Source organism: Lutra lutra, chromosome 14, assembly GCF_902655055.1.
Source record: "Lutra lutra chromosome 14, mLutLut1.2, whole genome shotgun sequence".
Taxonomy (NCBI): domain Eukaryota; kingdom Metazoa; phylum Chordata; class Mammalia; order Carnivora; family Mustelidae; genus Lutra; species Lutra lutra.
In genome coordinates this window covers 30,604,902-30,631,254 of record NC_062291.1, presented here as the reverse complement: position 1 = coordinate 30,631,254, position 26,353 = coordinate 30,604,902, and the positions used below count along the sequence as shown (strand labels likewise).

Below are 26,353 nucleotides of genomic sequence, written 5' to 3'. Positions count from 1 at the left end.
TGGATTATTGCCAAGGCCTCTCAAATAACTTTCTTCATTTCACCCGCCTTTACTTCAGCATCTTATTTAGTTCAGCAGCAAAAGTAATCTTTTTAATACTTATAATTGTTGCCCCCTCTCCTTGCTTAAACCCCTTGAAGAGTAATTGCAATAAAATCCCTTAATATGACCTATTTGCTCTAGCCTCTGGCTATCTACCACCAAACATATCTAGTGCCCCTGAACTCCATCTACACTAATTTTCTTTCCATTCCTGGAAAATGCCAAGTTCTTTCCTGGCTCAAAGGCTTCACTTTGCTCCCTCCACTTAGAATGTTTTCTCATACCTCTCTTCCTACAGCTTGACCCTTCCCTTTGTTTTCAGTTTTAATAGCAAGTCCTCCATTGAGGCCTTCACTGTCCATCTATTTCAAAGACTTACTCTTTTCTCCATTTCCACCTCTTCTTTATTTCCTTAGTATTTATTACAGTATGAAGTACTTTTATTTGGTGCCTACTTGTTATTTTTATGTAGATATATAGATATATGTATACACATAGTTATTATTAGAAGTGGGAAGACAGCGTTGAGTGGGTGTTCAGTAAAGATTTATTGAGGAATCTTATAGAAGATCTGCTTGGGACACCTGGGTGGCTCAGTCCATTAAGGATCTGTCTTTGGCTCAGGTCATGATCCCAGGGTCCTGGGATTGAGCCCCACATTGAGTTCCCAGTTCAGTGGGGAGCCTTCTTCTCCCTCTCCCTCTGCTGCTCCTCCTGCTTGTTCTCTCTTTCTCTCTCTCACTCTGTCAAATACATAAATAAAATTTATAAAAAAAAAATCTGCCTGCCTTATGTTCATTTCAGGCTAAAGCTGTAATGCTAGGTCAAAGACCAAGGAGATGAGATAACCATTGGGCCTATAAGGCTGGATGAAAAGAGCAGAACTCTCCAGATGGAGGGACTCACTGAGGGACTGAAGTAAATGTGGGCATGTACCTGCTTGACTGAAGACTCTAAACTTGGAAAGCAGGAGTGGGGAAAATAACTAGAGGAGGCTTTTCCAGTTGTCCCCTTGAGGTAGAACCTATGATTTGGTGGCAGTTGGTGACAAATTATATCAAAGTTAACAATAAAAAGATTAATCTTGCCACGCATTCCATTTCTCCATTTTTGGAATTTAGGTTGTTTTAAATTTTTCCTATTATAAATCATATTACAATAAAATTCTTTGTTCATGATTTTATTTGCTGCCTCTTTGTTTTTATCTATTTTTCCTATTATAATTGGGACCATTGCACATAGTCGGTGCTCAAAATAAAGACTTGTTGACTGCATCTTGTATTTTCTTAGGACAGAGTTCAGGTGTGATATAATACAGGTAAATAGGTTAGTACGATGTCTCATAAGGGGGGGCACCTGGGTGGCTCAGTGGGTTAAGCCTCTGCCTTTGGCTCAGGTTGTGATCTCAGGGTCCTGGGATGGAGCCCCACATCAGGTTCTTTGCTCGTGGGGAGCCTGCTTCCTTCTCTCTCTCTGCCTGCCTCTCTGCCTACTTGTGATCTCTCTCTCTCTGTCAAATAAATAGATAAATAAATCTTTAAAAAAATTATAAAAAACAATGTGTCATAAGGAATATTGTTAACTATTGCTGACTGAAATGTATTGGCTCTTAAAACATGACAGCCAAATTTGTTTATAAAAAGGTTGTGTTAATTTACAGTGCTGCCAGCATTCTTAATAAATTACTTCAATAATTTTTTTGAGCACATGCTACAGGCCAAGAACTGTTCAAGATATATGGGATAGAGCACTGAGTAAAACAGACAAAACTTCTTCCTTTATGGAGTTTTCATTGTAGTAGAGAAGACAAATTTATGTATCTATCTATATAACACACCTGACCCTTCAACAATGCAGGGATTGGGGGCTGATCACCTGCAGAGTTGAAAATCCGTGTATAACTTTTGACTCCCCAAAAATTAATTACTAATAGCCTACTGTTGACCAGAAGCCTTACTGGTAACATCAACAGTTAACACGTATTTTGTATGTTATATGTTTTATATACTGTATTTTTACAATAAAGTAAGCTAGTGAAAAGAAAATGCTATGTAAAAAGTCATAAGGAAAATATATTTACAGTACTTTACTATAAAAAATTCATATAAGTGGACCCATGGACCTGCGCTGTTCAAGGTCAGCTGTACATATAGATTGTAAAAGTTGTTGTAAAAGTTATTTTAAAAGTTATCAATATATGACATGCAATATAATAGTATCCATTTGTGTATTATACAATAAAGTATCAGGTAGTGATAATGGATATGAAAGAAAATAAAGCATGATAAGATTCTAGAGGCAGGTAGTATTATGGACAGGGTGGTCAAGGAAGACTGGAAGGGTAAGAGATAGAGACACAAAGGAAGGAGGTGAGGTGAGATCCAGCACAAGCAGTATGGCTGGATGGAAAGTAGCAAGGGGTAGGGACAGGATGAATACCTATTTTAGTGGTCTTTCAACAGTGTGGGCACTATTTTTTCTTTTAATGAAAATAACCCCATAGGTAAAAGTTATTTTACATATCTTCTAATTTAAAATTGTATAATTATTGGTGAGATGAAGTGCTTTCCCAAATGTTTTATACTTTGTAGTTCAGGATAATATTAATAATAATAAAAGCTAATATTTTCTAAACACTTGCCAGGTACAAGGTACTCCACGTGTTACCTTATTAAATCCTCACAACCCAGTGAAATAGGGATTATTAACATTCCCCATCTATAGAAATTATGACTGACAAGTAATTTTCTGTAAAACAGACCATTAATAAATGTCTGTAGGTGTCTTTGGGAGTATAGAAGGACAGAAGTCTGAGATGGTCTATAGCCTCAGGCTCTGAATCCAGAGAAATGAGCACTAGAGACCACACACATCCATCTAATGCTGCTTTTATACAACAAATTTACATTATCCTAATAGCCTTCTGCACCTATACTTGTCTTAAAGATAATCACAGGTTATTTTCTAAGATCTCACACCACAATTTCATAGATTTATAAGGTTAAAACAACATCTAGAAATGTTCTTTCCACTTTTTAATAAGCCTTAAAAATATTCCAGATAGCAATGCATTCATGTGGCAGAGATAGCTGTCCACTAATTCATGCTTTCTCTTCCATAAAGAAGTACCTGGGAACTCAGACAGGTAGTATGTTTCCCAGTCCCCCTGCACCTAGTGTGTAGTTCTTGCAAATGTTATTGGTGTCAAAGTGTTATGTGGCACCTCCCTAACAAGGGTTTTAAGAGGTTCCCTGTGCCTCCATCACACAAGGTTCCTGGAAATCAGTTTCATCACTTAGTGTGAACACTCAATTGCGCTGTTAAAATATAAAAGAAAATATACTGTCATTATGTTAAGTAACTCAAATTTTAGTATTTATTTGTTGCAATATCATGTATGTATCTTAAAGATCCCAGATCCCATAACTTCCCCTTTAATGATGCATTGAAACATCAAGTCCTTAAGGTTAAAAGACAACAAAAGTCCAGGGCAAGGAAGCGATCAAAATAAGATTAAAGTCTGTTTTGTTAGTATCCCCACCACTCCCAAAATTGAAATTGTGCTTTCATTGCTTAAGTATCTTATCATTTTTATGCTTGTTTCTGTAACACACTGCTGTGAGTTGAATTGGATCCCCCAAAGAAATATGCCTAACTCTAAATTGTAGTACCTGAAAATGTGACCTTATTTGGAAAGTGGGTCTTTGCAGATGTAACTCAGTTAAAAACAGGTCATAATGGGGATGCCTGGGTGGCTCAGTGGGTTAAGCCTCTGCCTTTGGCTCAGGTCATGATCTCAGGGTCCTGGGATCGAGCCCCACATCGGGCTCTCTGCTCAGCAGGGAGCCTGCTTCCTCCTCTCTCTCTCTGCCTGCCTCTCTGCCTACTTATGATCTCTCTCTCTGTCAAATAAAAAAAATAAAATCTTAAAAAAAAAAAAACAGGTCATAATGGATCAGGGTGGGCCTTAACCCAATAAATGGTGTCCTTACAAGAGGCAAATTTGGACACAGACACACCACGAAGAACACAATATAGAGATGGAGGCAGAGATTACAGTGATACATCTACAAACCAAGAAATACCAAGGATTGTCAGCAAACCCCAGAAGTTAAAAACGTATGGAGGAGATCCTCTTTTGAGACCTCAAGAGAGAACCAATCCTGCTGCCACACTGATTTCCAATTTCTGGCCTCCGTAACTGTGAGACAATAAATTTGTTTTAAGTTATCCAATTAATGACATTTTGTTATGGCAGCCCTTAGAAAATAATAGACGTACATATTTTAGCACAGGCATTTCCTAATCTGAGATAGATTTTTCAGTGAGATAAAGAAACTTGGCTTATTGAGGAATTCTTCCTGAGTTCTCAATATTCACTCTGGAGTCACAGGTTCTAGCAAAGTCTAGCAAAATTTCAAGAGTGCCTCGTTTCAAGTTTTCCTCTTCTTAAAGAGACTGCTATGAAGATTAATCTAGGAAAGCCAGACTTCGTTTTTATGAAGTGGGGACTCCAGTCATATGCACAGCTTAATTTTCCCTGAATGAAGGATACCCTACACTAAATTTATCTTTCAGGCAGAGCGCAATGTGATGGCCGCCATCACGACAGGAGCCTTAACTGGTGGTGCTGATATATTACTTCATGCCAGTAGGTTCAGTCATTGCTATGAACGTACACCTTCAGATTAGCTCCAGTTGAGGCTAAGGGTAAAATAAAAGACTTCACCCGCCTTTATATTCGTATTTGTAATGTTTATCTGCCACTTCAAATTCTCCTCGGAAAAAGGCAGAAGGAAATAACAGAGACTGAAACCTATGAGCAGAAAGACAACCAAACCAGAAAACGGAGTCTTCTTCACTAAAATGCCAATCAGCGCGCCGAAACTTTGTTGCAAGACACGCCAAACACCTCTACTTGGCTTTCGCAAACTTCGGCATTTGGCGTTTTCCTCTCAAAGCAACGCAGAGCCGACACTGCGCATGCGCGCGAGTCGAGGTGCCCTGGGAGGATTCCGGCGCAGGCGCGCGGGCCGGGAAGTGGGCGGGCTCGCGCGCGTGCTCTGTGGTTCACTTCCGGCCTGCCCCTCCCCCTCCCCGCGTAGCTACCTTCCCCCTTCTCCCTTCTCCTCCCCAGTCTCTTCCCCAACTCTCCCCACCCCTCGCGCTCTCCGCCCCGCTTGCCTCCTGTCCTTCCCCGCCCGCTCCATCCGGGTCGCTGACGGCTGTCTCTAGACTGGACAGCGGTGGCTGCTGCTTTTTTCTGGGTACCCGGTAAAGTTTCACAGGAGCCGGGGAAGGGAGCTGCGGAACAGCGGAGCAGCGGCACCGACGCAGGAGGAGCCCTGGTGTTCGCCGCCACTGGCTGAAGAAGGAGGGTCCAGGAGCTGGAGACCTGCCTCAGCTGCCGCGCTGCCTCGCTCTCTGGGGAGGCGCCGCCCCCCGTCGCCCTGGGCTTCTCCTGCCTTGAGGGGCTGGGTGAGTCGTTGCCCCGGTGGGTTCGGGTGCCTGTGACGGCGTTAGGGAGGGGGCAGGCCGGACTGGGCGGGTTCAGGCCGGCCTGGCGCTGGGTGCTTTCTCAGCGCTTCCTCGGGGTGGGGGGCGGGGGACGAGGACTTTGTCGGTGCTCTCTGGCTGGGGGGCTGAAATGTCGCACCTCCTTGGGGAAGGGCCTCCCTGGGACTGAGGCCCGCCGAAGTGGGGAGTCTTGTCGCCTGGCCTCTTCGGCTGCTGCGAGCGGGCGGCTGCCGTAGTTGAGTGATCGGCCCGCGGGGTTGGGTGTGTGCAGACGATTTCACTCCCCTGGTTCCTCTGGGCTGATCTGAGTGCACGTTCAGGGGATGATGGGAATAAAGTGCTTCTCATTCCCCTACCTGTTGCTGGTGAGAGGACGCCTTTCTCATACCTCTGACTTTTTAAAGAAAAGGATGATAAACGATGGTTAAACCTCATGCGCTGAAATCAGAGGTATTTTTCAGTCCTCTATTCTTTAAAAAAAAAAAAAAATACGGCTAGACAATGCAGAACTCTCGGGAACCATCGAGATCCGATGTCCCCAAAGAATAAAATCAAACTTCTCTGAATGGATAGGTCATGGGATGGACAGCTTTGGTAATTGCTAGCTCGAACGTAGGAAAGTTGGATTTTGAAACTTCTCAGGTTCTGTGTAAGGAATGTGAATGACTGCAACGGGAATAAGGCTGACTTCCTGTAATTGTTATTTAGTAGCGTGTTGTGTTTAAAAGTCTGTGTGGGTTTACAAGAAGGGTACTCTGATACGTGTCTTTACAAGGGAAGAAATATTCAGCGTACTGGAAAGTTCTACAGATTTCGCCACCAGACTATCAATGTCCCATCCCCCATTCCTGTTCTTGAAAAATCGGCAGTGCTAGGGTTGTTTGCAGTTTTTTCCCATTTTCAAATACTTGTCATAGAGGTATAGATAGATATAGATTGCCCAGGGGAACTGTTTTTCTGTCACGGTTGCCATTCGTAATAGAAAATGTTGAATTTGGGGGACCATCTTGATACTGAAACTCCATATTTTGTTTTGTGAGTATATAATTATGTACATTGACTTAGTTTTAAAATTAAATAAGTGGTGAGGTCGGAGTGTTACTGTTTTGATATATAAAATACATTTTTTATAAATAAAAATATTTATAAAAATAAATTTTTACAAATAAAAATGTATTTTATAAAAAATACATTAGACGAGTGTCTTAAGATTTGGAGAGAACTATACTTTTCTTTATGGCCTATTAGTGTGAATAATTGGAAGATCATTTAAATTGTGGGAAATTTAAAGTTTCCATTATTGGTTTTATTTGTTACAAATAACTTCAGTTTGCTGATACAGAGGTAGGTATTAAAAGGTTTAATTATGTTGTGACTTGAAGGAGATTGCAAGGTTTTATGTTTGTGTAGTTGGCAAAATTTTTCATTATGTGTCTACTTGATTTTGGGGTTAGTGGATGGAAGTTTTATTTCTTGCTCAATAAAATGATTTAAAGTGAAGCAAAAATTAATATCAAAGTACTTACTATTTCCATTAGATTAGTCACAAGATAGCAAAAAGTCAAAACTGGTTACTATGTTCTAAATTTTACAAAGAATTACAGAGTGAAATTTTCTGTAAATGTTTCTGTGTATTTTTAAAAATCAACTGCTTGGTTTTTGAAACTGGGTGATAGTTATGTAGTGTATTATAAAATAGATTTCATGTTTACTGTGTAGTAATTATTGTAGCATAGCACTTGAAAGAACACTTATACATCATGTTTCCTTTGAAGTCATATTAACCTTTTTGTATCTCCTCAGACATAGGTATACCTCCAACTTTCCACTGTTTGAGAAGGAAGTTTTTTTATTGAAACTGGAAGACCAAGAGAATTACAAACATGTTGTGCTGGGGAAATGCATCTTTTGGACAGCTAGGTTTGGGTGGAATTGATGAAGAAATTGTGCTAGAGCCCCGAAAAAGTGACTTTTTTGTAAATAAAAAGGTCCGAGATGTGGGATGTGGACTCAGACATACTGTATTTGTTCTGGATGATGGAACAGTGTACACATGTGGATGTAATGATCTAGGACAGCTAGGTCATGAAAAATCCAGAAAGAAACCAGGTAAGTTGAAAATTTTTTTGTCTGCTCTTTCTAATAATTATGTCATGTAAGTTTGAAATGTCAAGTAATTTCTCTAGTCCTAAACCCGTATGTTTTTTTTATCAAGCTTTAAAAGCAAACTAGGAGTTAAATACATCCTTTACACTTGCATGTTTCTAAATACTTCATTATCTTGTGGTTTTATTATTTTAAACTACTGTTGTTATAAACCCTTATTGTATGAAGCTTCGGTTTCAGAATATAATTATGGGTGATGTAAAGCAATAGAGAAAACCAGCATGCCACTTGGATACCTTTTCTCTTGGACAGAGTATATAGGTATAGAGCATATAGAATGTAGGTCCTGTGTAATAAGTACTATCAGCTACTTTGGCAGATTTTAAAATGCATAATTTATTGTGTTGTTTTCCATACATCAGAAAGAAAAGTAAATAAGATGGAAGCGTGCCTAAAATATATTCTAATTTTTCTGTTCTCCCTATGGTGTATGAAATACATAATTTTATTTGGTTTAGTTTGAAATATCTTTTATTCCCCTAATTTCCAACTTTCAGGTAGCAGCACTAGCTATTAAAAGTTTTGTGACTGTGATTATGTACTGATTTTGTAGTAGCGGTATAAGCCAAATGTAGAATAATTTTTAGTGTAATGAGAATTTTGAGGGATTTGTTCACATGTCATGTTCTCTTTTCCTATATGTAGACTTTAAAATAAGATATTATCACACTTAGAAATATTGTTATGTGAATTTTGCTTTCAATTATGAATACTAAAAGTTAATTCTTAAGATGGTAAATTCAGATAAGACCACAGCTGTACTGATTTATAGTTTCTTCTTTTAACTAACAATAATGGCACTTAAATATTTTCTATGGGATTATTTTTCTTTACCACTTTATTATTTAAGTGGTTTCTATTGTTAATCTACTTTTGAGAGAATAATGTAGATATAAAATAGTAAGATATTAAAGCATGTTATTCATCTTTCATATCATCTCACCACCATGCCAAACCTCACCTTTCTAACTTGTAAAAACTGTAGTTTTCATCCTTTCTTTGTTGGTAGGGTCTTAATCTTTTCCCTTCTACCTAAATTTGTAATTTAAGTCTTTCGGATGAATGGTAGCAATCCTTAATACAATAGGTTTAATTATTGCAGAACTCAAGGTAAAGGGGCAGCTGTCTTGTACTCTGCCTCACTAAGAATATTTTATGGAATCTTACCAGAATTTCATAATCTCAGTGATTGAGGTTGTCATGTGTAGACACGAATCGTAATTTATTGATATGTATTTACTGTCACTGCTTCAGAGGCAGATGTATCCTTTACCTTTTTTGCTTAGCTTGGAATGCTACCTCACATTAAAATTGTCATGGTTTTGGGGCTTTTTTTTTTTTTTTTTAAATACTTAACATGCACCACAGCAATAATTGAACAAATCTGTGTATTGCTTTAGTAGTTTCTGAGAGGCTACAGGACAAGTAAAAAGTACAAAGCCAGCGTGTATAAATTGCCAGTATAGTTACTGAAATTTACTAAAGTTTAAATCTTTTACATTTTACCAAGTATCTGTTTTGTGTCCAGGACAAGGATAGAAATTGTGCATTAATAGTATATGTGTTTAACAGCTTTTAATTCAGCGGGTAAGATTCTGAGAAACTTAACTAGCCGTGAGAGGGTTTTTTGTGGTCATGTTGACATTGTGATGATTGCATTGTGACATTTATATCATTGTATTGATTCATCTTGGAAGCATTATTTGGTAATATAAAGGTGGAAGGGTGGGTTTACCTAATTTACAATACTTCTTCAGGATTGCCTTATTGTTCAGGGTAAACTTACAGACTAGAAAAATGAAAAAGGCATCAACTTTGTCTTTGAAAAATTTGGAGCCTGGGTTGGGAGTTGAGGCATACATAAATGAAAATACCTAGAGAGGATTGAAGGTTGACATGACATGATACGTCCCTTGAAACTGGGAAATTTAAATGATGGGAAGTGTCATTGTGGGGTAGGTTAAAGATTTCTGGGAGAAAATGAGGTCTTAATTTTAACTCAACCCTTCATCACATAAATAGCCAGAAAATAAATCTGGAGCTGAAATAGTTTAGTTTTAAAGGAGAAGAGCCTGATCTTGAGAAAAGGTTTTTACTGGAAGTCCACATTCAATGACACATTGAAGTTTATCCGAGAGGTAGGAGAAAGTAAAAGTTTGAAAGGAGGTAGTTGCTCTGATAGGGACTTTTCTTTTAAACTCAGTTTTTTTTTTTTTTTTTAAAAGATTTTATTTATTTATTTGACAGACAGAGATCACAAGCAGGCAGAGAGGCAGGCAGAGAGAGAGAGGGAAGCAGGCTCCCCGCTGAGCAGAGAGCCCGATGTGGGGCTCAATCCCAGGACCCTGGGATCATGCTGAGCCAAAGGCAGCGGCTTATCCCAGTGAGCCACCCAGGCACCCCTAAACTCAGTTTTGATTTAAAGTTTTTGAGTGGAAACTTTTAATGTTTTTAACTAAAATTATTTCCCTTGGGAAGAATTCTTTAATGATTTAAATGTATTCCTTCCTCAACTTTTTTTTTTTTAAATTTGTGAGTTTGAGGACTGAATTAAGGAGTTCTTATTTAATTGGTTTTAAAGTTTCCAGTTAATTGAATGAATGAATGAATGAATGAATTGAATTTCTAAGACTATGTAATAAACATAATTCATTTTATCAGGCTTTAAACTGACAGCATACAGAAAGGAGGGAGCTAGGAATTAATTCCTTGTAGATAATGGCTTTATAAGCATACTAAATATTCTATAATGAAGAGTGGAAGAGAAACAGGTGGCTTCATTCATTAAGGATAAGCTATTCTTCAGAGTTATCATAATGTACAGGAGGACTCAGGCTTACCGTGTAGTAAATAGATTCAGCCTATGGCCTATTGGGAGAGGTTTCCATTCTGAAAATTTTAGGAACCACATGGGAAAGATTCACCGATACCCTTTATTATACACCAAGAGTACAGATTGTGTCCATGTTCATCTCCGTTCTCTTGTATATGTATGCCCCTTGATATCACTTCCAGCTCTTTCTGATTATTTCTAGAGGAGTGAACATCTGTTTCACTTCCATGTATGTATTTTTCCTTCATAAGAGTTTTTCAAAACTTTTTTAGCTAGTGGCTCTAAGTTTTCTTAATTTGTAGCTAAAGGTAAATATATTTGATCTTTAATACGCTAGACCAGTCCATCTAAATAGTTTTATTTTTGTATTTCCTTCCAAATTCACTTCTGAACATTTTAAGATAATGTATAGGTGGTGTAGGTGGTGTACTTTTTTTTTTTTTAACAAGATCATTTATTCACTGTATATTCAATCATAGATATTACTCTGTAACCATGGTCCTAATGTTTTGCACATCTATTTCCACTTATTTCATGTTAGAAATACTACTAAATATTTTATGACCATAAATTTGTAAAATAATGTGATATAGTCCTCTTAAAAATGATTGTTTTAATGGTCTTTTGTGGTTTACAGAGTTCTTTCAGTTAGATTATCTCATTTAATCCTCACAAGTTCTGTGCGGTAGCTAGGGCAGGTGTTATAGTCCCCATTTTATATATGAGGAAAACTGAAGTAAAGTAAGATTTAAAACACTAACAATAGTAGGCTAGCAAATGTTAAGGGAGCACTGTGTATCCTGTGGTTTTACCTTTATCCCATGAAGGTTTTCCCATGCCATATTTAGTAGAAAATAAAATATTTATTCACGTAGGAGTAAACTAGTTTCCGTCAGTATTTTAATGTACTTCCAAGGGTTAAAAAAAACTCTTAAAATTTTACTCTTTTATAACTATGTTATACAAGGAGGATGTATTTTATTATCTCTTCCCTTTTGATGTATAAATTCAGAAGGAAATCATTTTAGGAACTGTATAAGAAGGTTGAGAGTCCTATTTTCAAGATGTAATATGCCAACATAATCTAAAAATTCAAATATATGTATTTCATTCCTGAACTGAAGACTAACTTGATTAGCAAAGTCAGCAGCAGAAAACGTTTTTAATGTATAATAAAATTAGTTGTAGCTTATGCTCAACTCTTCTACAGAAGTTGTAAAAATCATGAGCATTGGTTTTTTTTTTTCCCTGTATCCCAAAGTGGTGATTTCTACTGTTGGGTCAGTCCAATGAAAGCATTTTGGTCACATAGCAGTAATTACTTGCTTGCCTTTTTGCTACATCATTTTCTGATTTGCTTTCTCTGTTCATAAAACATAAATCTATAAATGAACTTAAAAAAGTTGAAATTTAAAAATAATATAGGAAAATAAATGTATAAATACGTGAAATAAAATTGTTCACGTAGATTAAAATTACCAAATTATCCCACAGGTTTTCTTACTGAACCAAAGCATATAATACCAGAGAAGCTTATTATGTTTTATAACTCCCTAATTTTCATAATACTTTCTAAGGATGAGAAAGATGTGGATGATATGAAGACTTGAAAAAAGTAATTACTTGGGTCAGGAGTGGAGACTTGCTTTGGACACTTTACTTTGAGGAAGGTTAGTGCCCAAGAATCACAGTGTCAAGGGTAGGGAAAAAAAATCATAATGCAAACAGATGACTACTGTTAGAGAGATGTATAATAATACTTTACTTTGTGTAGGACCCTACATCTGAGGAATTTCAAGAGCATTACACAATAACTCATGGTTCCTTTCAAAATGCTTGTGACACAATTTGCAAGAATTATCCTCATCTTAGGGGATAAATTTACGGAGAAATGGCAGCACAAGTTGGTAAGTAACTTGTCAAAACAGCAGGTGACTGGTGAACATCTATAAATTGAATCTGAAAATATAAGTCTACCAGTCTCCTACCTTATTCACTAAATTGTTCATATGTTTAGAATTATTTACAGTAATATCTTCTGTTTGAGGCAGATCAAATACTAATTTGTTTCTTTGCCATTTTATGTGATGGCCTGTTGAAATAAATCATTATTTTACCAAGATGCTTGCTTGTGTTACCACTTTGGTGTACTTCATTGTAACCTTGTGTGGTATGAGGAATACTTAAACGACTATGGTAACACCCAGTCCTTTCTCTTTCTTCTGTTATATATCATATTCTACTTCCCTTTGTTGTCTAATGCTTTGCTGTGCTGCTATCCAAGATCCATAGTAACTACCAGATGCAATTGATTTGGTGTCAGCATTGGAACTTGGATTAGTTGTATTAAGTGCCATGTAGCTCTTTGTAGGATGCATTGGTTTGATTAATGCTTTATAAAACCTTTAATCCACAAAGAAGACAATGAAAGAAGTAGATGTCTAACCTGAGCAGTTTGACAAATACAGGCTTCTTTAGGAGATTTAGAACCAATGATTTTTTGGTTTGTGTTTGGTATATTGGGTTTTGTTTTGTTTTGTTTGGATCTGATTCCTAGTGAACCACTTTCCTTGAAAGAATAGGAGTATGGTAGATTTCAATTTCCCAGTTTGGGGAGTTACCGGGAATCCTGTTGCGGGTGAAAGCTTAGGTGGTCTGGTTTCCATCATCTCCTTAGTAAGTGTTCTTAGGGTTCTGTGTTCCCAATATGTCATACAAATGTGTAGTACTATTAAAGCTCATTTCTTACAGACCCCATGTACTTTTAAAATTGCTTTGAAGAAGTAAGTCTCACTTCATAGATACTTAGTTTTCCTAGGCTTCTAGAAAGCATATCAGGTACTTGGGTATTTATCAGGTACAGGTACATACATATTAAAGAAAACCTAATAGAGGACATGTATTCATGTATTGTTGCAAGGGCTTTTTGTGCTAGTATTGTGTTAGTGAGTAGAAAAGTGGGAAGCATTAATGAAGAAACCATATTAAAGGGCCCATGATTTATCCTCATTCAGCTTCTTTGGATCTTTTTCATGCTGATGAAATTAAGAAGACAGTAGTTATAAAGATCTATTATTATCTTAATGAATTGTGATAGTTACTTTACATGCAAGAAAAACCTGTGCTGTGTGTAAATGTGTTTTTGGAATTACTATTAATAAGGGAAGTTTCTTGAATATTGGTGACTCAGTCTTCAAACTATAATATTTGCATGGAATTATGCTTTTTTCTTCAGTTCCAGGATGGCAGAAGTTTAGTTGAGCTTTTGTTGGCCTTACAGAAAATGCTCTAGAGTCCTTTAATGTTATGACATTATTTAAACTATCCTAATTATTTTTTTATTAATATCTGAATTTAGTTTCAATTTTTTTTCTTTTGCTAGGTGTCCTGCTATTCTGAAATAACACATTTTTAGTAGTTCATAGTTTTTTCTAATTATAAAAGTATTTCATGTTCTTGGTAGAGAATTTGAAAAATACAGGCAAGAAAAAATCAACCATAATACCATCATATACAGAGAAATACTATTGTCATTTAACACTTTTTCTGTACTCCTACATGTTTGTGATCACAGACTGAGAGTATATTTTTATATCTCAATTTTTTGTTTCAGTAATAATTAAATAAGTATTTCCCCATGTTTTAAAATATTGTTTAGGGATATTGTTAATGATAGTTTAGCACTTCATTTTAACGTTCCAAAATTTGCATTCTCCTGTTTTTTGGAATTTATTTCCAGATTTTTGTTATAAATTATGACACCATGTGTTTATTTCAGTTCAGTCTTTATTTGCTTCTCTTTTAATTTCTTTAGGAAAAAGAATATCTTTAATTTTAGCAAATCTAGAAGAAACAATAACTGAATTTATTTAAACAAAATTAAGCATAGTTGTGCCTCACCCTGCAAAGTTGATAAAGCTAAGAAGATAGTTGTAAATGAAAATTTTAAAAATGTATTCATTTGGCAGGCTTTTGAGTATAATGTGATGAATATCATTTAAAGAACCAGAAAGGAAGATGAAACAAGTGCAGAAAGAAATAGAAATGCATATAAAATGTGCTAAGTGTTATAAGATGCATAAACAGATTACTGTGTACAGAGGAATATTGTAACCATTTGGAATGGAGTGGATTGCCTATAGAGAAGATAGTATAGTAACTAGAAGGATATGTAGTATTTCAAGGAGGAAAGAATGAAGAGCAGTACTTTATAGGTAAAGCAGCTCAAATGGCAATTGGCAAATTGGAGGCCTATTAAAGGATGAGTAGTCCAGTTAACTAAAATGTCTGAGAATGTGAGCAAGAAGGTTAGAAACGTAAAATTGAGCTCAGATTATTGAATTAATCAAATTAGAGAGCTTGAGTTTAATTTGGTGGATATCCACTGATAGTTTCTAATGAGAATTAACAGGTTTTATAAAGGAGGGGAGAGAATTTAGGGGTAAAGAAATCGGGCTGTTACTGATGGCCCTTTAATACAAAGGAGCAGTTATATCAAGATGAGTTTAGGGAGGCAGAAAGAACTGACAGGCTTGGTCCCCACTTACTTTGATAACAGTAAGGTAAAGGGGGAGCCAGGTGTGATCCAAGGTTGAATCAGTAATTAATAGAAATGTGGATTCCAAGGAGAGAAGGAATGTTAGAGAAAAAATACGATGAGGTGAATTTTGTTTGGAACTTGGTAACAATATTCAGTGATCAACAAATTCAGTACTGTAAGTTGGGAGAAAGATCAGCGCTGAAGGCATGAGATGTTTTATTTCCAGTTTTTTTTTTCTTCTCTTCAGTACAAAGTAGGCTAGCATTTCAACTCTAAATTTCTCCCTGATTCCAGCCTATTTACTTGAGTAATTAACAATCTGTCAACAGTACTTAATTTTGTGTTTTGTGGGGACTATTTAAAGCACCTGGTGATGTAACACCTTTGTAAAATTGAAATATTTATTTGCCAGGTACCATCTGATAGCTCACTCATTTGAATTTTATTGAGAGGTTCATTTGCTTATTTTTGCTTAACTGACACAGACTCGCTAATTATGCGTGACTTGATTCCTTCCAGGTTTTACTGGAAACAAGTTTTTTTTTTTTTAAACCACAGGATGCAATCACTACAAGTTATTTTTGATTCCAAGGAGAGCTGAAATAATTGTTAATATATATTGTATATGCACTGGCATGTAGGCAAGAGCTGCTAGAAAATGTGTCCTCAGATATGCTGTTGCTTCTGTGAAAGGGATAAGGGAATGGGGAAGGAACAGCATAAGGCTATAAGAGGAGCAGAATTAGGAGCATCTGAAAATAATAGCATGAAAATTTAGCTGCTTTACCTGTTTTGAAGAAGCTTGTGATTTTTTTTTTAAGTATGGCATGATGAAAGTAGAGCTTAGATTGCTTCCCACAGTTGGTCCCAAGTATGTATTAATTAATTAGCGCATGTATACTTTGATTTTTGATCTAGGTATTGCTTACCTATAGATTTCATAGCTAGGCATTCTAACAGAACAGACATAATAGACCTGAACTTATCTTCTGGAGAGCAATTAGGTAAAAGCCTGACAGGTTGGTGTTACCAACACCAACATAGTTTAGTGAATATAGGTCTATTTCTACACTGAGTTGGGGAGTTGAGTAAGCCTCTGCAATTGGAAATATAGAGGAAAGGAGGGAACACATTAGAAGTTGGTGTGACAGTGTAAAGGGAGAGGAAAGATAACAAACCTCATTAACTAGAGAGAAATTTAACAAATATTTTTGGAATATATTATTTAGATACTGGAATGCTGATATTTAAAAATAATAATGGCAACCACCATTATGTGCCAGGCACTGAGCTAAATCCTTCAGACATTATCCCAGAATCATAAAACCACTCTGCAAAGTACATATTAGCTCAATCTTGCTAGTGAGGGAAATAAAACTTGAAGAGGCTAAAAATTTGCCCCAAATCAAAATTTAAATGTAATGAAAACAAGAACCAACTAGATGTTACCACTGAAAGAAAAGACACCATTTATAATAGCAAGAGAAAGATAAAATGACCCTGGAGTAACCTAAGAAGTATGCAAGACCTGTATGAAGAAGACTTGAAAGCATTTGAGGGACACAGAAATGTTAGACAAATGGGAACCATGTTTGTTAAGTAGGAATGCTAATCTAAGTAAATCTGTCGACATTTTCTCTAAAATTAATTTGTCATATTAAGGTGATCCTAATAAAAATACCAAAGTGGTTTTTTTTTTTTTTGAAGGCCCTAGATGAATGGATTCTCAGTTCTTATAGAAAAATAACCAGGAAAACTATGAAAAATAAGAGCAGAAATATGTAACATACTTTATTTCATTTTTTAAAGATTTTATTTATTTATTTGAGAGAGACAAAGTAAGAGAGAGCAAGTGAGTATGGTAAAGGGCAGAGGGAGAACCAGACTCCCCACTGAGCAGAGAGCCCAATGCAGGGCTTTATCCTGGGACTCTAGGATCATGACTTGAGCCAAAAAAGACAGGCACTTAACTGACAAAAAGACAGGCACCCAAGTGCCCCAATATGTAAAATATTTTAGTCTTAATAGTTACAACTGCCTCACAAATAGATGTATTAAACAATATAAAGCCCAGACATAGACCTAAATCACATCAGTGGAGAAAAATTCAGTGGGGCTGTTAATAAATGATCTTGGAAAAAAAGAGCATCATCTAGGGAACAAAGAAAATTTGGATTATTCCCTCACACCATGTATATATTTGGATAAATTCCAGATGAATCAAATACTTAAATGTAAAGACTAATGATAAATCTGCTCAAAGAAAACATGGACAAATTTGTTTATTAACTTGGAGTCAGGAAAGCCTGACAGTTGTGAAGAGGCATATCAAAGCAAATTATATGAAAAAAGTTGGTTAGGTAGAAATCACTATAAAGTTAAAAGACAAATGGGAAAATATTTGACTCAATCAAAATGCTAATTTCTTGTATAGAAAGCACTCTTAGAGATTGACAAGATGAAAAGAAAATAGTCTAGGGGTGTCTGGGTGGCTCAGTGGGTTAAGCCGCTGCCTTTGGCTCAGGTCATGGTCTCAGGGTCCTGGAATTGAGCCCTATGTTGGGCTCTCTGCTCAGCACGGAGTCTGCTTCCCCCTCTCTCTCTGCCTGCTGCTCTGCCTACTTGTGATCTCTTTCTCTGTCAAATAAATCTTTGAAGAAAAAAAGAAAAGAAAATAGTTCAGTAGCAACACGGTCACAGGATATGAACAGGCAGTTCACAAAAAGGGAAATATAAATGACTCTTAAATGAGCACTCCTCAGCTTCATTCATATTAAGAGAAGACTACACTGAGGTACCATTTTTTTTTTTTAACCTAACAGGTTAGCAAAAATCTTTAACTTTGATAATAGAATAGCTCCTTCAGCCCCAAACCAGGGTTTTAGTGTCTAAGGTTTTATTACTAATGGTCATCTGCAGGTCCAGGAGCAGATGGCGCTCCTGATATTGTCAGGAGGTCAGCAGTCATCTAATGTTATGTTACAGTGCCTACATCATTCACCTCACTTCATCTCATTGGTAGGCATTTTATCATCCTACATCCTCACAGAAGGGTGAGTACATTACAATAAGATGTTTTGAGAGAGGATGAGACCCCATAACTTTTATGACAGTATGTTATAATTCTATTTTATTATTGTTAGTCTCTTACTGTGCCTAATTTATAAATTAAATATTATGTATGTATAGAGAAAACAGTATATACAGTATTGATTACTGTCTATGGTTTTAAAATGGAACCCACTGGGCCTCAGGATATATCCCCTGGGAATAAGGGGAGGGGACTGCAATATCCTCTGTGGTGAGGCTGTCAGTGAAGAAGTATTCATAGATTGTTAGTGCAAATTGGTAAACACTAGGAGGGTGTTTTGCAAACATATGTTAGGATTGAAATGCACATGCCCTTTCTTCAAGAAGCACAAGAATATAGCTCTTGCTCTGATGGCTCCATTTGTACTTGTGCAGGATGGCTCATTGACATATTAAACTACAACATTGTTTATAATTGCAAAACAATAGAAACAACCTTGTGATGGTCTGTTGGGAACTGGTGAAATAAATTGTCATTTCTTCAGTCAGTGTGATGTAATGCTATGTAATTGAGAAAAGAATAAAGGAGTTTTTCGTGTACTAATATGTGAAGATCTCTAAGATATATATATAAGATATATATATAAAGATATATAAAAAGAGTGAGGTATATAACATTTTATAGAAAACTATGTATTAAATAAAATATGAAAAAAATATTTTTATTTGCCTACACATACATTTAAAACACCTTGGAGGAATACATATATCTAATAATAGTGGTTACCTTAGTATAGAGGTAAGATAAGGGATGAGAACTAGGTTGAAAAAGGATGATGATTGGTAGACCTAGATTTTCACTGCATACCTTTTTTAAATTTTAATAATGTAAATACACTATCATTATTTTTAAATAGGCTCTGGAATTAGAGTGCTTAGATCCAGGCTGACTTCTTAGCTGTGTTTTCTTGGGCACATTGTTTAGCCTGTCTGTGCTTAAGCATTTATTTCTGTTAGGATAATCATGCCACATTCTTAGAATGGTTGTAATGGTTAAGTAAGGTAACACAGTGAAAAGAATAGTGCCTGGCATGTGGTGAGTGTTCTCAATGTTTCTTAAAAGAAAACTGCCATTATGTCTGGTGGCGCAGTTGGTTAATGACTGTCTTTAGCTCTGGTCATGATCCTGGAATCCCAGGATCCAGTCCCACATGGGGCTCCCCACTCTGTGGGGAGTCTGCTTCTCCCTCTGACCCTCCACTTTCTCATGCTATCTCTCTCGATTTTTCTCTCAAATAAATAACATCTTTAAAAAAAAAAAAAAGAGGGGCGCCTGGGTGGCTCAGTGGGTTAAAGCCTCTGCCTTCGGCTCAGGTCATGATCCCAGGGTCCTGGGATCGAGCCCCGCATCGGGCTCTCTGCTCAGCGGGGAGCCTGCTTCCTTCTCTCTCTCTCTCTGCCTGCCTCTCTGCTTACTTGTAATCTCTGTCTGTCAAATAAATAAATAAAATCTTTAAAAAAAAAAAGAAAGAAAGAAAACTACCATTAATATTAGAGTAGGAATTTAATTTTAGGTCTGTCTTACACCAAAAGTGGGCTATGTGCTGTTTCTGTTTTTGCCTTTAGGTAGACAATGCACATCTTTTATTTTAAAACTGAACTTAAGGCATTTATTCCACAAACATGTCTTCCTACTATGCCCCAGATATTGCATTAAGCATGAAAATACTTCTGTCTTCTGTTACCTTGTTGGAGCTCATATTATGCCAAATTTTCAAAAGTATGCCAGAATTTAAAAAAAAAATTATGTTTGTGATGTTTAGAAGAAATGCTGTATGGGAACAAGATATAAAATGAATTGAATTCCTTTACCATCAGACTTTAGAGATATAGTGGATACAGAAAAATAAAAGAAGTAAAGATCCTTTATTTCCTGTAAGAAGCACATAAATGTTAGAAGTTAGATATATCATTATTTTCAAAAGTTTATTCAGTGATGAATAATTAGAAGATATCTTAGTCCATTCAGAGTGCTGTAAATTAGTATGGTCTGGGTGCCTTAAATAGCAGATGTACATGTCTCATGGTTCTTCAGGCTGGGGAGTCCAAGATCAGGGTGCTAGCAGATCTGGTGTCTGGTAAAGCCCTGCTTCTTGGTTCATAGAGGGCCACTCTCTCCCTGTATCTTCACATGGCATGAGTGAGCTCTCTGGGAAAGGTGCTAATCTCATTCATGAGGGTACCACCTTCATGCCTAATCACCTACCAAAATCTCTACCTCCTAATACCATGGCATTGTGGGTTAGGATTTCAGTATATGAAATTTGGGGAGATGGAAACATTTGGTGTGTATAACAGAAAGTGTAGTTTGTGTACTTACATTTTGAGGAACATAGACACTTGAATAAATTCTGCTTATTCACACTTTTAAATTCTGCTCCTCCTAGAATGATAGGCTGTTTAAAATAAATGCATTTGGTTACACCTTTCTATTCTTACTTTGCATTTATAGTTATAACACCCGTCTGCCTAAATAGGGTATCCATAGTTTATATGGTGTCTGACTATAGGAAGGAGAAAATCAGGAAAGACAAATATACATATTTATGAAATTACAAAACTCATAAAAATGTGGAGAAAAAGAAACATTTTAAATGGAAATGGTTATACTGTAAGTTAGCTATGTCCGTCTCTCCAAAATAAACTACAAAACAACTCTTCCTTGTTTATTAATGTTTCTTGAACTCACTTAGGTTCAAACCTTAGATTCACCTTAGGGTCTGCTTCCTAGCCCATAACATCGACATTGACTGAGTTGTCAAATCTTACTGATTGTTTTTTAAATAACTCTCCTGTCTTTTCATTTTTTTGGTAACTGGCTAAATATTTGATGTTGAGCTAGTTATTTTAAACTTTCAGGCCCTTAGGTTCCTCTTATCTCAAGCTAAAATTCCTTTGTTTTCATTCTAGTTAGACTGTTACTGTCTATGCAGACTGTGGCAACAGCTTTCCTACTGATCTCCCTGCTCTAGTTCATCTTTGTAATTCTGGATTATTCTTTCTACGGCATATTATGTCTCTGTCTCTTGAATATTGCCCAGCTGAAGGACTATCCTACATCTTTATGATCACTTTTATAAGGATTCAAGTCAAATATTTTGTGTGGTATCAAGCACAGTTACCTAGCATTCAGTAAACTAATAAGTTGCATTTCTGTCTTCCTATTGCACAGAATTATTTGGGTAAAGATCTTATCTACGATGTCAGTTCCTGAAGGGTAGAAGCCTTTCTATATCTTCATTACGATAGTGACAACACTGGTACATACAGAAGGGACCCAGGAGTTTGTTGAATAAACACATGATCATTGTATTTTATTGGATGTACCATAGGAAGAGAAGAAAACTATAGTTTTGGGGTTTTTGGTTTTTTTTTTAGGATTTTATTTACATATTTGACAGAGAAAGCACAGGCAGGGGGAGCGGCAGAGGGAGAGAGAGAAGTAGGCTCTCCACCAAGCAGGGAGCCTGATGTAGGGCTTGATCCCAGGACCTTGGGATCATGATCTGAGCTGAAGGCTTAACCACCTGAGCCACCCAGGCACCCCGAAAATTATAGACTCTTAATGAACTTGATGGCCATCAGTGATGTTATAACCAAAATTGTAAAATTTTAAATTGTAAGAATGTACATGTTGGGTATAGTATGGTTAAAGTCAGTGTGACCGTAAGAGGACACAAGAATGAAGTTGGAAAAAGTTTATTATATTCAGATTCAAGAGAAGGGGAGTCACATGCTGCACAGCCATAGGGGAAAACACTAGGGTAGTTAAGAGGCAGAAGACGAGAGCACAGGGGAGATCTTAGATCATGGCCTTCATTGGGGTTTCCTTGGTAAAGGCATCCTGGGCAGAATAAACAGTTTGGATGGGCTAATTTGGTGAATTCCTCCAGGTTTGGGCTGTAGGGTTGGTTTTTAGTTTCCCGCTACCTGGCCCTGGGGTGATTTAGGGTAAAGGAAATAGTGGCTTGGTGTGTGAGTTAGATATAAGGAGATAGGGACTGGTTGGTATGCTTATAAAAGGCATGCTTGTGGGCCAGTTGTTATCTTTAGGAATTAGCTAGCCTTGGGGAGGACCATCTCTTCTGGGGTCTCTAAGCCTCCTGCTCCCCAAATGTCAGCCTCAGGAATACAGAAAACAAGAAAATATAGTTAATGTGATTGGTCCTTTGATGAATGGATGTCAGATATATAAGAATCTAAAAAAATAGTAAAAAACTCTGATAGTATATTCTGAGGGTTCATTCTTGCTGGTCTTGAAAGCAAAGCAGCTATTTGATTGATACTATATTTATATTGGGGTCTTTATATATGAACTTCTTTTCTCCTCAAAGCAGTTAATTTCAGTGGTTGCCAGATATCCAGAAAGGTCTTTTAATTTTTTAAAGATTTTATTTATTTATTTTTTTTTAGTTAGTTAGTTAGTGCAGGTTGGGGAGGGAAGGGCATAGGGAGAGGGGGAGAGAGAATCTCAAGCACTCTCTAAGCTGAGCACCGATCCTGTCGGGGGGACTTGATCTCAAGACGCTGAAACCATGATCTGAGCCAGAATCAAGAGTTGGATGTTCAACTGGCTGATCCACCCAGGTGCCCCCAAAAAGTACTTTTCTAAAGAAAAAAATGTTAAAAAAAACCCCTAGGTATAAAATTTTAAGTATATTTTAAAAATAAATTCTTGAAACATGACCTTGTTATTTAATATTTAAATATTAACAAAGGGATGGCAGATCAATAAATAGGGAAATGTTTATATCTTAGTGCCTTTATCTGTGAAGTAGGGGTGATGGTACACCTGTCTTACGGTATTATGGGGATTAAATGAGAGTAAATAAAGTGCTTAACACATTGCCAGGCACATAATAAACTATGTATGCTATCTGTACACCTGTATGTAATAAAATATATAAAAGGCGTACAAATTTGTGAATATCTGTTACAACGAATTTTATAATTTAATTAGTTCTGTCTCCATAAGAACATTATTTTATTGTGAGCTGTCAACTAAGGCATGTAAATTACTTTATGTTAACTTTAGCTTTTATCAGGGAACTCATTAAGATGTTTTGGTGACTGTGGGTTATACCATTCCATATTCCTATTGGTGGTGATTTTAGAGAAAAAACATTTTCATGTAATTTTTGTTTTCATTTTTATTTAGTTTAGATGTTTAGTTTTATTAATTTGTTTTATTATCATTATATGCATTGTATTACAGTTCCTTTAAAAAGTGTCAGTGAACGGTAATTTCACTGTAGGCGTAGAGTAGTACATGCCTTGAGTGAAGTAGCCTTTTGGTTATTATCTCTGTAATAAAATTAGCACTGTGGTTATTTAAAGGGGGAAAAAACACTCTGAATTATTTATCAGTGCCATTCCCTAATTCCAAGTAATTAATGTCTTCATCTTTAAAAAGTCAAATCATAAAATGCATCAACTACACATATGGTTCTTTAAACAATTAAAGAATAGAAGAAGAAAAAGCCACTTGTAGATAACCAGTATTGACAATTTAGTATTTATTTTTTCAGTATTTTCTCTGCATATATATTGGGGCTGGGTGTGACATTTTTTAAAATAAGAATGAGGTTATACAAATTTCATACTAATGGTATTGCATAAACTTTAAATTTTTAGAGGTGGATTTTAAGTGTACTTTCCATTGCTCTAGTTAAGAGTTTTGAGAAATTTGGAGAGAGGGGAAAGGAAACCCATATTTATAGCAACTAATGAGGATTAGTAGGACAGAATTTTGAAACTTATGCTCTGGCAGAATTAAACTTTTAGTAAGAAGTTGAAATGGTGTTTTTTTTAAATTAGCTATTTAGTAAAGTTTATTCCTTGAGACCTCAGTTTTTAGTTGTTACCGAATTACCGTGCTTGTTGCTATCCATAACAGTATTGTTTTTTATTTTTTATTTTATTTCTTTTAAAAGATTTTATTTATTCATTTGAGAGAGAGAGAGCACAAGCAGGGGGAGAGGCAGAGTGAGAGGGAAAAGCAGACTCTGAGCTGAGCAGGGAGCCAGACGCAGGGCTTGATGCCAGGACCCTCAGCCTGAGCCAAAGGCAGACGCTTAACCATCTGAGCCACCCAGGTGCTCCTGACAGTATTGTTTTTTAGACATTGATAAACCTGAACAACATCAGCAAAGATTTTTGTTCTCTGTATAAAACATTGATGGTTGTTCAGCCTCTGTTGGAATCCGTTTTCTTTTTTTTAATTAAAAATATGTGTAGAACTTCATTAAACTTGTTGACGACATTAAGAATTAAGGTTAATTGTGGCCTGGGATCTTGGTTGGTAATTGTACTTTTATACCAGATAGTCTTTGATTTATGAATGAATTATGTAGGGTCCTCTCCTAGCTTTTGGTGGTTTGCTGTCAGTCTTAGGATTTCTTCATATGGTATTCTTCCTGTGTGACTGTGACCAGAATTCCCCTTTTGAGGATTAGAGGCCTACCCTACTCCCATATGACCTCATCTTAACTAATTATATCCTCAGTGACCTTGTTTCCGAGTAAAGTTGCATTCTGATGTACTGAGGATTAGGACTTAAACATATACATTTTGGGAGAACACATATCCTATAGCAAGATTTTGAGATCCGTAGGTGAAAAGAGGATACAGAGTAACATGGTAGTGTTCAAATTTTCTTCAAATCAGCTGTTTTAGGATTTTGAATAAGCAGCTTTTAAGAGATGATAGTTATGTTACTAATGTTTCCGTAGTATGTAGTACCTTTGGATCCAGGAGGCAGTACATTCCTTTTTGTTTTTTGAGAAGACAGTGCATTCTTTACTATTAGTATTTTTTGTTTATAAGATTCTCAGAGCACATTATTGATTATATCTTTTTTTTTTTTTTTTAACATTCATTTATTTGAGAGAGAAAGCTTGCACATGCAAGTGGGGTGGGGGCAGAGGGAGAGAATCTTCAACCTGACTTCCCGCTGAGCAGGGAGCTCACCCCTCAGGGCTTGATCTCAAGACCCTTGAGATCATGACTTGAGCTGAAACCAGGAGTCAGATGTTACTGGACTGAGCCACCCAGGAACCCCTTGCTGGTTATATCCTAGTATCAAGTTTAAACCCTGGTTAGCAAAAATACTGCTAATAGACCATCTTGTGTATTTTGTGACTGGTTGTCTAAGGTGAAGTGTGTATGTTTACTGTTATTAAATCAGCCTTGGTCAGTCAGTAAATATTCACAGGGATTTTATGGTCATTCCTGGACACACACATATGCTGAACTGCATTAATAATTGAGTCTCCTGATGTCCACACTCCCAGCTGAGGTTCAACAGAACAGTGCTCTGCTTTCTTGTTTCAGCTCTCATACTGTAAACAAATATCCTTTTTGCAGTATATTTAGTCCCACATATTTTACATTTTTATACTTTTTTGGTGATTTCACTGTTTAAAATGACCTCTTGAGTGTAGTACTAAAGCTCTATCTGGCGTTGTAAGCACAAGAAAGCTGTGATATGCCCTACTAGATAAATACATTGAAGCATGAGTTATAGTGCTGTTGGCTGTGAATTTAATGTTAGTGAATCAATATGTATTAATTATAAGATGTCTTTAAGCAGAAACACACATTAAACAGGTTACGTGTTGATCAGTTCATGAAAATGTGATCAGAGGCTTGCAGGAGCCTAACCCTGTATTTTCCCTGGGGGTAGTGTTTCAGTATTTGGAAAATAAGTATTTGTGGTGAGTTTATAAACATAACTTTTGTCCTATAATGAGAATTGATTATATTCTCAGGTAGACTAAAATAAACAGACTAAAATTGTAAGTGGAACAGTGATGGGGTTTCCTAGAAGGATGGTGCCATGAAATAAATCATCAACGTTTAACAGTTACTGTTTTCTTCATACATTGTGCAGAGTTTTATACTAGCTTTTAAGAAAATGAAAGAAGTCTCAAGTCACTGTCTTTGTAGCTTTTATTCCTCCTTTTTTATAGCTTTCATTGAGTACAAATGCAAAATTGAGAGTGCAAGATTTTTTATTTCTGTCCATAATGACAAAATTGATGGAGGAAGATGTTTCACAATTACTGGACAAATCACAAGGTGAATGTAGACCATCACTGTATGATAATATGAAATTGATCATTTAAGTGTACTCTTAAACAGTGAGTCTGGAGATAGTATGCTAC

General features: G+C 36.4%; 1 protein-coding gene across 5 annotated transcripts in view; it reads left to right on the top strand.

Moving 5' to 3' along the window:
* Positions 1–5,130: 5,130 nt before the first annotated feature.
* Positions 5,131–26,353, top strand: part of HERC4 (HECT and RLD domain containing E3 ubiquitin protein ligase 4) — a 122,631-nt gene continuing 101,408 nt past the window's right edge. For 2 of the 5 annotated variants that reach the window (XM_047701692.1, XM_047701690.1), the window contains exons 1-2: positions 5,133–5,520; positions 7,363–7,668. In XM_047701692.1, coding sequence (XP_047557648.1) covers positions 7,443–7,668 — 226 coding nt within the window. In that variant the 5' untranslated portion in view covers positions 5,133–5,520; positions 7,363–7,442. Of the gene's footprint in view, positions 5,521–7,362; positions 7,669–12,332; positions 12,466–26,353 lie in introns of those variants that run through there. The other 3 variants (XR_007122619.1, XM_047701691.1, XM_047701693.1) reach the window with 3 other exon arrangements.